General features: G+C 36.5%; 1 protein-coding gene across 10 annotated transcripts in view; it reads left to right on the forward strand.

The window, feature by feature from the left end:
- ZNF385D (zinc finger protein 385D) overlaps positions 1-12,021 on the forward strand; it is a 423,031-nt gene extending 411,010 nt beyond the window's left edge. For all 10 annotated transcript variants that reach the window (XM_040064757.2, XM_040064732.1, XM_040064742.1 and 7 more), the window contains 4 exons: positions 871-1,104; positions 3,076-3,254; positions 4,579-4,680; positions 8,746-12,021. In XM_040064757.2, coding sequence (XP_039920691.1) covers positions 871-1,104; positions 3,076-3,254; positions 4,579-4,680; positions 8,746-8,979 — 749 coding nt within the window. In that variant the 3' untranslated portion in view covers positions 8,980-12,021. The remainder of the gene's footprint in view (positions 1-870; positions 1,105-3,075; positions 3,255-4,578; positions 4,681-8,745) is intronic.

A 12,021-nucleotide genomic window follows, 5' to 3' on the forward strand; every position in this document is an offset into this window, starting at 1 on the left:
TCCAAACATCATCTATCAATTATTCAAACTCCAATATAATTGTGTATTTTCTCTCTGATTTGAGAACTATAGGTAAGTCACAAGTTCTTAAGTGCAAGAACTAGGTTTCCATATTTAGTTATAGATCTTGCTTGTAGTATTTCCAAAAATACTACTGATGGCCAGAATGAAAATCTTATTAGTGTTTGTTTAGGTATTAGATATGGAATGCTATATTGTTAGTTACTGTTATTAGTATGTATCATTATTATGTAATGATGGATAACAATGTGTACTGTGTACTTATAATTACCTTCATTCTTTTAGTGTTGGTGTTGGGAAAAATCAAGTGAAGTATCTTTTTTTCTTTCTTTCTTTTTTTTTTTTTTTTTTTTTTTTTTTTTTTTAACCAGATATAAAGGACAATTTTTTCACTTTAGTTTCATTAGTACAAGATGTTAAAACTTTAGCTTGGCTACCCAATCAGCATAAATATTATGTGTTACTATGGCTGTTTATGCATCTGAAGTTATGAGTATAAATTTTAACTGCCTGTTGTGCTAGTCATTTACATGACTTCTTTTATAACATTTTTCTTCTGTTGTACAGTACAGCCTTAATGACCTTTTTATTCAGGTTATGGGTTCTGTGTGAGGAGATTGCAGGAGGCAACACATGGTCTTTCAATACATGGGAGTACTGTATTTTGAAACCACATGAAATACAAAGAAAAAGTCAGGTTAATTCACTGCCGTTAGTCAAACCATCACCCGAACAATCTGCCTCTCGGTGTCGTCACAGCATTGGGATGTCAACAGGCAAACACCAAAGGTTGCACAATTTTTTTTTTGCTTGTTTTCATTTCTTTCCATCTCCCCTCTTTGCCCACAGATGCTAACACAGGGACACCAGCAATATCAACAACGACAACCGTGGAAATCCGGAAGAGCAGTGTTATGACAACTGAGATCACCTCTAAAGTGGAGAAAATCCCCACAACAGCCACTAGCAGCAGCACTTGCCCTTCCGTTGAGACTGAGGAAGAAAAAGCAAAAAGACTGCTGTACTGTTCACTATGCAAAGTCGCTGTCAACTCTGCCTCACAGCTGGAGGCGCACAACAGTGGTGAGATGGAGCACTGCTTATTTGCTTCTTTTTTTTTTTTTTTTTTTCCCTTCAGTCTCAAGAGTACTGCAATTATCTTCCCCTGAATAGATTAGATCTCTTCCAGCAGGGGACAAAGAGGTGGCAGAAAACTGGCAATTACATGGAATTCATTAACTATTAAAATATAAAAATGACAGGCAAAGAGGATTTCAAAAAAGGGAAAGAAAGGAATTTATTGCAAGTTGCAGATTTTCGTACACTTTAGCTTTTGCAGCTTCAAAACCTTATTGAGCTAAATGACAGCTCTACTTCATTACCTTTGGTGTTCAGAGTTTGCATAGCTTTGCTTGTGCCAACTAGCAAACTGAGTATGAATGCCATTAGCTTTGTTAGAAATCTAACAAATTAAGGCTGAAAGAGGGAGCATCAGTCAGTCAGAGTTCAATGATGGGAGTAAGAGTTCTTAGCTCCATATTCTCTGTTAATAAATGACTTGTTAAAATTATGTATATTTTCCCTTTGTTTTCATCAGCTGATAGTGGCTGCTGCATGAGAGTTGAATAGGAAATTTCTTACCTCCATCTTTCTCCGTTTTTAAACTTTTTCTTGTCATTAGAGCTAGTAGCATCAGTAAGTTCCTGTAGTAGAGAGCCACCCTTCACAGTCATTATTTTATGCATGTTATTGATTGGTTTTGTGGTGGGTGGGGTTAAAAGATCTAGGGATTTGCTATGGTGGCAGTGATCACCTATAGCTATCTTACAGAAAGTTCCTGATTTTGAATGTCAGGGGCTACCTCTTATCAAGGGTAAGTAGGGTTAAGAGACAGAAAGAGAACCTTAGGTTTGAAATGTAGAGGCAGTGATAATATACTTAGAGTAAAGTTATAAATGGTTTTACGATGCAATTAAAAAAGAAATAACTTTGGCATATCTATAAAGCTCAAATTAGAATAGAAATTGTAACTTCTTGGCATTCATGAGAAACAAAATTCCATCAGTTTTGAATGCTATATACTATATGCTAGATCTTCACCTGGTGAAAGTTCACCTTCAAGCTGTGCCTGTTTAAACTATTTAACTTCATATGGTTAGACTGAATATTCTGATCAGACTGAGAGCCAAAACACTATTCTGAATATTTAAACACAACCTTCCAAGTTTTTTGCTGCCTGTGCTGATACACAGTTGTGTGTGTACTCACACACATGCATTTTTTCATAAGTCTCTGTGGATGCATACAGCAATTAGCAGTGGAGCGGTGGTTCTGTATGCAGTAGTTAGTCCGTCATCATCACAGACTACCTGTGTGGGAATCAATAGCATAAGAAATTGTTCAGTCTGAGTAAAGGTGCAGCAACAGAACACCAGTGTTCTCTATCCAACCTTTATTTACAAAGAAAGGGAAAAGAAAAGAAAAAAAAAAAAAAAAGCCATTTTTCTCACATTAATGTTTCTCACATGTTTTGGTTTCTGTCCAGGACATTAGTGATCCATAGGTTGCTTCCAGGAACCTCTGCCCCTTTCTGGTTTGGAGAGTAATTAGTCAATTACAGATTTAATTGTAAGCTACCTAGACATACTGTCAATCTGGTCAGGAGGACTACAAATCAAAGCCAACTACATCTCTAATAGCTAAATTACTTTCCTTTTGCAACTACAATTCAGGTCTTATTAGCAGCAGGAGTTAATGAGAAAAGTCACACGCATTTAACTTCACATCAGGGTATCTGATTGTGCCACGACTTAACTGGTGTGGCTGCTTTGTTCTAGTGCATTACCTACAGGTATGTAATTTAGTAACTAAGTATCAGGTGTGAAATACTGTTACATTAGTGTGACTCTGATACAGACCAACACAGTCCTATTCCAAGGATAGCGCGTGGCACCAAAATGATGCTCATATGATTTTATTTTTAAAAGAAAATAGAACAATGAATGCAACCCAATTGCCAAAATTGTTTCTGTTTCCCATTTCTATTTTCTCCAGGGACTAAGCACAAAACTATGCTGGAAGCTCGGAATGGAAGTGGAACCATAAAAGCCTTTCCCCGAGCAGGCGTAAAAGGCAAAGGACCTGTGAATAAAGGAAACACAGGCCTTCAGAACAAAACATTTCACTGTGAAATATGTGATGTGCACGTAAACTCCGAGACACAACTGAAACAGGTACTCAGGCAGCTTGTAGAGTGACAATCTTTGGCTGTTCTTTGTTTTCATGGTGGTAAAGTACCAACACAGACAGCACATGTCAATTCAACAGTTTGTGTCCAAATGGAACTTAGAGTTTTTTCCAATGTACTTGGCTGCCATGCTGTATGTTTTGTTTTAATTATGATTGTCCCTGGCATGGAATATGTCTTGTCAAAAGCTCTCAATTATACATATTTGGTAAAGAGTTATAGAAGGTGTAAGCTGCAACAAGTTACAACTGTCTTTAGACTGCTAGAATTGTCCTGAGCTAAGAAACTCTGCCGTTTCGTGTACTGCATGATATTTGCCTTGACAAAGATGTGAAAGTGGGTGCAGCCAGTACTTTCACAGAACACTGAGTGACCCACTTAGAAATGTGGGATGGAGAGGATTTCTAATATTTTTATCAATGTTTCTCTCTAACTGAGAAGCATGACCTCTAAATTGCAATTACACTAAGTTATGTTCAGTCGTTCTTCAGATGAACAAAGCTTTCTGCAAAACATTTCGTTTAATTCCATATTCCTGTTGGAATTAAATTCTTGTTTAAGAAACTTTACAAAGACGAAGATTAATTCAATGATGGACAATAGCAATACCCATTCTTCTGGTTTCAGGGAAAAAAAATGTCCAGTTCTCTCTTTTTATTGTGATTATTCTCTTGAAAATGAAAATCAAAGTAAAGTTACAATTTTGAAAAAGATTCCTTACTTCTAATGCTGCAAGATAATCTGTAGAAAGATGCTTTAAAAATCTCATAGATCTTATGAAGAAGATAATGGATTTTATGCATTTTTTTTCACTGTCACTTAGTTTGATATATAACCGTCTCAGAAGGATGTCCAAGCAATTTTAGGACCTTATAGTCTTCCCCAAATTGGGGATGCTTTACTATTTAATATTCTTTAAAAACTTTCCATCAGCAGTGGATTGAATTTGATGGGTGCTTTATAGAATTAGGGAGAAGTTTTTCAAAGGCTTCTGTCTTTAACCTGACTCAAATCCTGATGAAGTTAGAAAAGGTGGGAAAATATTTAACTGTAGTGAAATCAGAGTTGGACTTAGGACTGATGAAAATTACAGTCCCGATGTGTGGTGCACAGAGGATCCTTCAAATTTCAAGAGAACCTATTCCATTTCATTATTGAATTAGTCAAAGTAATGCTGTTGTAGAGCAAAAGCCTTTAGGAACAGTAATCTTGTGTAAAGCAGAACCTGAACTGATATGGTGTGGAGCTATCACCCTTTGTTTTCTTTCCCACCTTCCACCCCACCCCCACCCCCCAATATATTTTCACAGCACATAAGCAGTAGAAGGCACAAAGACAGAGCTGCTGGGAAGCCACCTAAACCTAAATACAGCCCTTACAACAAACTTCAAAAGGGAACACATCCTCTAGGGGTAAGCCAATCACTCTTTATTAGACTTTTCTTTTAATCCTGATGCGTAGGATTTTTAGAAAACATAAGTGGAAAATTGTTTAGAAGTAGAGTAATGGCATAAGCCACTCGAGTATCAGGTACATGAAGGGGCCAGTGGAAGCCCACAAGGGATTTTTTAATATACTTTGAGGGGTATTTACTACAACCTGTGGACCCTTGCTATTGTAGCTACTCTGAATAACCTCAGAAAAGAAGCTTTTTGCAAAGGTCATTAGAGAGCAAGAGATGGAAAAAACTTCCAGATGTCAAACAGAATTTTTCCAGTTTTCACCAAGGACAACAGTGATGAAATAACTAAACAAAAATCTATAAACTGTTCATTCTATCCTTATTTAGAGAATTGTTGAGATAACAAGTGGAACAATTAAAAAAACCTGTCTCCTCTTTCATTTGACTGTTTCAGGGTGGTTCTGTTAACATTTTCCACTGCCAGGGTAAACTTTCTGAAACACAATCCTTAGTAGCTCTAAAAGAGGTTTATTTTTTAATAAAAACCCTCTAAGATGCTGCCACTAGTTAAGAATCAGCTTATATTGTGGGTGGGATCGTGAAACATCTGATATTTATCTTCTCCATCAGTTAAACTGCATGAATGTTGTATCTGCTGCTTTGTAAGAGTTTATAAATGTTTCTGGCAGAGGAAGGATGTTGATTTGTTGTCCTCATAGAGATTAGCCCCTTATGCCTTGACCATCTTCTCTGATGCAGGCACAATATGGACAATTTTTAAATGTGAAAACCCATTTCTCTTTACATTGAGTTAAAGCTCTTGGCAGCAGAAACTGTGTCCTTGTTGGAGCAGCCCTCATGAGTGGCATATTCATGCAAGATTCAGTTGTAGAATAAAGCAGTGCACCGTTCTGATAGATCCACTAATAGGGAAATAGCCCCATAGGGTTTCTCAGTAGTCCACAAAAAAGATCATGGTCTCCAATACAAGCCATACTGAAAGGAGTAGAGAATATGTAATGGGGTAAGTTGGATATGGAATCAGGAAAGCTTTTCTGGCAGGATTATTATTCCTTTAGGAAATGCATTATTTTTCAGGGGGAAAAAATCAACTATTACATTGTTGTTGTTGTGCACAGCTCTCTACCAATTTATGTAATGGTGATTTCTGAGAACTCCAGCCAAGGTTCAAGACAAATAACAGCAGTGTGTCCTTTTCCTGCTCCCTCAATCCCATTTGTTCACAATATACAGGTCAGGTAGAGGGCATCAAAGAGGCAAAAGGGATTTAAGAAGGGGAGAAGGAGCTAGCAATAAATGAACAGATATGTGCAGCAGAATTGTGGCTTTGATAAGAAAGGAGAGACCAGTTCTCCATTTAGTCTTTTTTGTTTTGAATATAAAAACTGGGGGAATTATTGTCACTTGAAGTGCAGAATGGCACAGCAACAAGCCAGAGAGATTCTAATTTCACCTTTTATTAAATGTTTTTTTCTTTACTCCCTCTCCTTAGCTGAAACCAGGAAGCTCCCCATTAATATTTCAATTTATTTGTCCCTTAGTTTACTTCATTGGAAATGAAACAAATAATGGCTAGTTTACTCCTCATGTTGGCCTGTGAGTTAATTACAGGTCAGAAATGAAGGTGCAAGTTACTGTGTGTGTTAAATATTACTAGTTTTGCAGCTACCTTGAAATCAGAATCATGTTGATAAGTTAACTGGAAAGCTATCTAACTACATTAGAAGTACCTGATTCCTCCAATAATGGCAAGAAAGCCTTAGCCTTTTGATAGAAACAGCCACATGAGATCTTTGTTCTTCATTACACAAAATGTATGGGCATCACCAAACTTGTCTACAGAAATTTAAAAAAGAAGCTACATTTTCATAGCTTTTCTAGACCTTCTCTTACCATGTTTTCAATATCATTTGTACTTCTCTTCTGTTCTAAATTTGCATGCTTCAGACATAGAAGCTTTATAAATTCCCATGGTAATATTCCAGAGTTTAAGAAGACTTGTAGTGGTGGGACTTACTTGGTATTTCTTCAAGCCACAACTGTTCAGCATGTGTAAAATACTGCAATGGAGAGAAAAGGTTATCAAGAATTTGATAGTCCAAATTTCCTAAATAAAATAGCTGTTACAAAAACCATCCTTTACTGGGAACTCTAGACCAAAAAGCACTTTTTACTCAGGGTTACTTTTTTTGTTGTTTTCCTCAGGGTTGGGGGTTTTTTCGTTTGTTTGGGTGGGTTTTTTTTGGTTTTGTTTGTGTTTTTGTTTGGTTGGTTGGTTTTGGTTTGGGTTTTTTTTCTGTTCTAAATAAGGCTGTAAAGCATATTTATTAAAAAATGTAAGGAGGGAGGAAAAAGTCATATGTTCAGCAAAGGAAGAAGACAGCTTAGATCAGTAAGCGTAGCACTGATCAAGGAAATGATCAGATCATTGCTTTTCATAGGCACCATAAGTAATTTCATATCTAGTACCTATTATATCCTTTATTAAGAGAATTAAAGAATTTGGTTTGATCTGAGTATTTCTCCCAGAGCTTTAAAGGACCTGGAAGCCAGCAGTGTTGCCAATAGGTATTGGGAAAAAAAAAAAATCCTCTATCCATCTGGCCAGTAAAGAACCAACAGACCTTTTGGAATGTGATGATAGTGTAATGATGAAACTCAATTGTGGTCCATGCCAGAGTACTCCTGTCCTTACTTTCTGATGATTCACTCACTGGGGTTCTGTTGAGTTGAAAATGTCAGTGTGATATTATGCAAGTTAATTACTTGAAAATCCCTTTCAAGTCAAGAATGAGAAATTGTGTTTCCTTGTAAGTAAAAAGTGTCCATACTTACACTGAGATGTATCTCAGCATGGTACATATATTCTGTATATTCAATACCATGTATTCAGGTTTATGCCCTTTGCAAGAGACCTCAGGTCATGCTAGGACACAGACCCACCATAAGTCCATCAGAAACAATGGGAACCTTTCTTTGTCAGTAAATGAATTTTCTAATCTTATCTCAGAACTATAAAAACAGGACTGCAAAAGTATTCAGGCTCCTGGCATCTCATTAGAAACTTAAAATTCCACTGAAAACTGCAGAAATCTATAGAGACTACTCTGATGGTCATTTGTATGCATCCCAACAGGAAATTTTCTTACATATTACTGGACATCTTGTAAATATTTTATGTATTGGAGAAATTTCAGGGTTTGGATTTTTTTTCTTTCTTAGGAAAATCTAAATGAGGGCTTTTTTGATTTGTATTTGGTGGTCCACAAATTTAAAATCATGTCATGATTTTAATTGTTTTTTAAGAAGAAACGTTAGTGACAGGAGCAGAAATATCATTCTTTGGCAAAATACTACTTTAAAATATTTGCCAGGTTTTCCCAATCCTTGTAAGAATGAACACTATCTTAGTGGAAAACAGTGAAGACATTGATGATGCAGCAAAATTATATGAGGCAACAACTATTTAAACACATGAAACATGAGAGATTTTCATAACTCATGGAAGATAAGATTGATCTATTTGTTCATTATTAGTAACAGGAGTAAATGAAGAGAAGCTATATGGACATCTTAATTTTAAGTAGAACTCACATCCTAATGATTAAAACAAGATTATCTTGTAAGACCAGGGAATACAATATGTTTTCATTCTGCTCTGGTCTCTACATTTAGATGTCCAGATGGAGATCTGTTAATTGATATTTAATTTTTCCTTGTTTAATTGTTGCAAGGTAGATGCAGCTTTACTTTGTTTCAGATTCCTCAGTAATGTTTTAGGTTTGCTTTGATTTCTAATCTCATATTAAATTATGAGTGTCAGCAATAAGGTGTGAACACTGGAACTCTTTGTCCCCAAGCAAAGCCTTGTACCTTGTCCAGTGGGGGAGGTCGTATCGCCTGTTAGAAGTCTGTAGTTCATAGAGTCAGGAGCCACCACGAGGCCTCTCTTGCTTGATTTTGCATGTGTAATCTTAAATTAAACTCCCCCTCTTGTAATGAATATGAAAAAATTATGTGTCTCTGTTTGTTTGTTTTCTCTTCTTCCCCACAGGTAAAATTAGTATTTTCAAAGGAACCTTCAAAGCCGATGGCCCCACGAATCTTACCAAATCCGCTAGCAGCTGCAGCAGCAGCTGCTGCTGTGGCTGTGAATTCCCCCTTCAGTCTTCGCACAGCCCCAGCAGCCACTCTTTTCCAGACTTCAGCACTTCCTCCAGCACTTCTACGACCAGCTCCTGGGCCTATACGGACCACCCACACTCCTGTGCTGTTTGCTCCTTACTGAACTCCAAACAGGAATTAATTGTACTGCAATAATTTTTCAATTCAGAACAAACAAACAAAAAAAGAAAATCAAGAACATTGAACTATGCAGTGTTTATTTATAGTTTAAAGTATATATGAAGAGCCAGAACTTTTGCTAGAGAACTGAACAAAATCTGAAAGGGGGAATGGGCAGTATTTTCTCCAGATGAGAACATTTCTCTTGAGCATTGATCGTTTTAGAACTGATCTCCAGCATTGACTTGTAGTGACATATAAAACTTATAAAGCCTTTTGACTGTGCATTTTGGCACATATTTCCCTGCAATGTCTTTCCTGCTTTATGAAACAACTTACAAATTTGTCTAAAGGGCATTAACTGGTTCCAATGTATATAAAACTTTATTCTGTAGATTAAAGAAGAAGGAAAGAAAAAAAAAAAAAAGAAAAAAAAAGAAACACTGTGAATAGTAGTACCCTTACCAATCCTCCTGCCAAATCAGCAGTTACTGGGTATTTATCTGAACAAAAGTAGATACAATAGATGTCTTGTAAAACAGTAGTATTGTGTCTCTATCTATGCCACTAGGTTTCTAACTGAGTTGCAAAAGATAAAATGAACAAAATTATGTCACTTTGGTAAGTAGTCAAAAATTATTACAATAATGCAGATCTATTCCTGGTGAGCGAAGTTTTCCTCACTTACAGAAGAATGAAAATAATCTAGGTTAGGGCAGAGAAAGAGATAAAGAAGATCTAGTGGGGGAAAGATAATTCAGATACTGTACACAGAATGGGTCAAACATTTATTGACCTGAAAATGTATGTGTACACTGTGTGTTTATTCAAAAAGAGTAATACATACAGGATAGATCAATGTTTAAGACATGACAGTGGAAAACAAAAAATATGCTCTTGTCATGAAACAGGCCTGACACCAGTGTTGAGCAGAGGGAAGACACAAATTGGTCACACAGAGTCATAACTGACAAATGAAAAACAGGAGAGAAATCCTGGTCTCATTTAAGCCAGTTGAAAGTTCCTTCTGACTGCACTGTAGCCAGAATTTCATCCCAAAAATGGCACATATTCATTTTATATCACACCAGTGGGAGTGTATGTAGATACAGGTAATATTTTTTGCAATAGATTTAGTCTTAGCAACAGACTTATTCCCTTGTTTTATTTCCTACTGATGTGATATAAAATGTCTTAATATACTTATAAAATGTAAACAGTGACACATGAGATACATATTACGAGATAACTGCACATCATGGGTTTGGAACAAATACAACTTTTAGGATCTCAAGGGACCCTTGAATTCTGTAGCTGACCGTTATGTAAAGACAGCTTAAAGCCTTATATATTTACTGTGAGGCTTAAAGGGGTTGACTGTGTCCCTTTAAAGTAAGATTTATCAGGGGTATATATAGATATATTGTATATATGTTAGAGTAAGAAAAATAACTTATAAACAGAAAATCTACTATATAAAATAATTATATAACCATTGATTTCACATGTGGGTCATTAAGTGGTAAGTAACAAACAACAAAGAAAAAAATAGACTTCTTGAATCTGATCCTTGCTGCCTGCTTTTTCCCATAGGGAGCTGAAAAGTATCTATTAATATTATGGAGTGCGTTGCTGAGTCACACGCAACCACTCTGATGTGTAGCTAAGTGAAATGCCTACCGTACATTTAGGAAGAATAAAATTTAAAAGCATAATTTAAGTTTAGATGGGGAAATTATTTGAAAGATTTTATTAAAAGGCAGTAATGCAAAATATTGACCATGTGGTTACTATATAATGCTGTCTGTGATTATTGCAGGCAGATGGGAGATATAGAGGATGGGAATATACAGCACTTTTGACTTGCAGTTCATCAGTGAGCCTTCCATATACATTCGTATTTGCCATTTTTTAAACCTCTCCGCATTTAGATTTTATAAAAAAATATATAAAGAGAGAGAAAGAAGAGGTTCCATGGATATCTGTGTCCAAAGAATTCCAAAGAGATGCATTTATTTATCTAGAAGTATTAAAATAAGTTCTATATTATGTATTTGTATTTCATCGAGTTTATTTGCAAATGTTTGTGCCTTGAAATGGAATGAGATTTTGTTTATATTTAATTCACACTTATGTAGCCATGAAAAAGACATGATGTTGATTCCAGGGCTTATTACCAGCTGGATTGCTTTGGCCTAACTTTCAAAACAACAGTATGAGTAAGTTTCTGAAGTCAAGTTTAGACATCTAAATAACTAGGGGCTGACATTTAAAAGGGCTCTCTACTCTACAGCTCCCAGTAAAGAGACAGTAAATAAGCCGGCCTTCAAAACCTGTTCCTCACACTCAATTTAGAAAAGGTTTCATTTGGGTACATGATATAGTAAGATTCAGTGGACTTGGTCTTTTAAGCCTGCTTTCAACCTTCCATCAGTTTGCAGAAGCTGTAGTGCCCTTGCCAGCTGCATTCAGATTCCTCCTTGAAAAGGGCAGCAGCTTTCAAGCTGTGCTCCATGAACCACCAGTTGTCTCCAGAACCTTTTGTAAGAGCCTGTGTAAGTAAGATCTTGCTAAAGGAGCTGAGGAGTACTCACATTTTGGGAAGGTAGAAGATCTGGGCAGGCTATCTTTTCCCCATGAGGAAGCAGGCAGTTGGGAAAATGGGAGACAAATATCCTGAGGGCTCTTATGCACAGCTTTCTGATGCATGGACACCTGCTGTTAATCTTGCCATGTTGTTGTGTTGCCATCAAAATCAACAGGCTGATCCTTGCCAAAACGTGGCCTGTGGCATGTATGGAGGCACAGTACTAAGGGCAGAGTTCATACAAATTTTGCTAGAATAAGAGTGTCATTCCAACTATTTACATCAGCTAATTTGCAATGACACCTTCCGTTTTCTTGGACCTCTTTTGTCACAGTGCTCTATGGAACAAGCTTTTGTTCACACAAGTCTCTTTAAAGTTCAGCTGTAAACAACAAACTCAGTTCCTTTTGTCTCTTACTCACTACCTAATAAAGGATAAAGCCTAAATGTTAGAATGTA

Source organism: Hirundo rustica, chromosome 1 (genome assembly GCF_015227805.2).
Source record: "Hirundo rustica isolate bHirRus1 chromosome 1, bHirRus1.pri.v3, whole genome shotgun sequence".
NCBI classification, from domain to species: domain Eukaryota; kingdom Metazoa; phylum Chordata; class Aves; order Passeriformes; family Hirundinidae; genus Hirundo; species Hirundo rustica.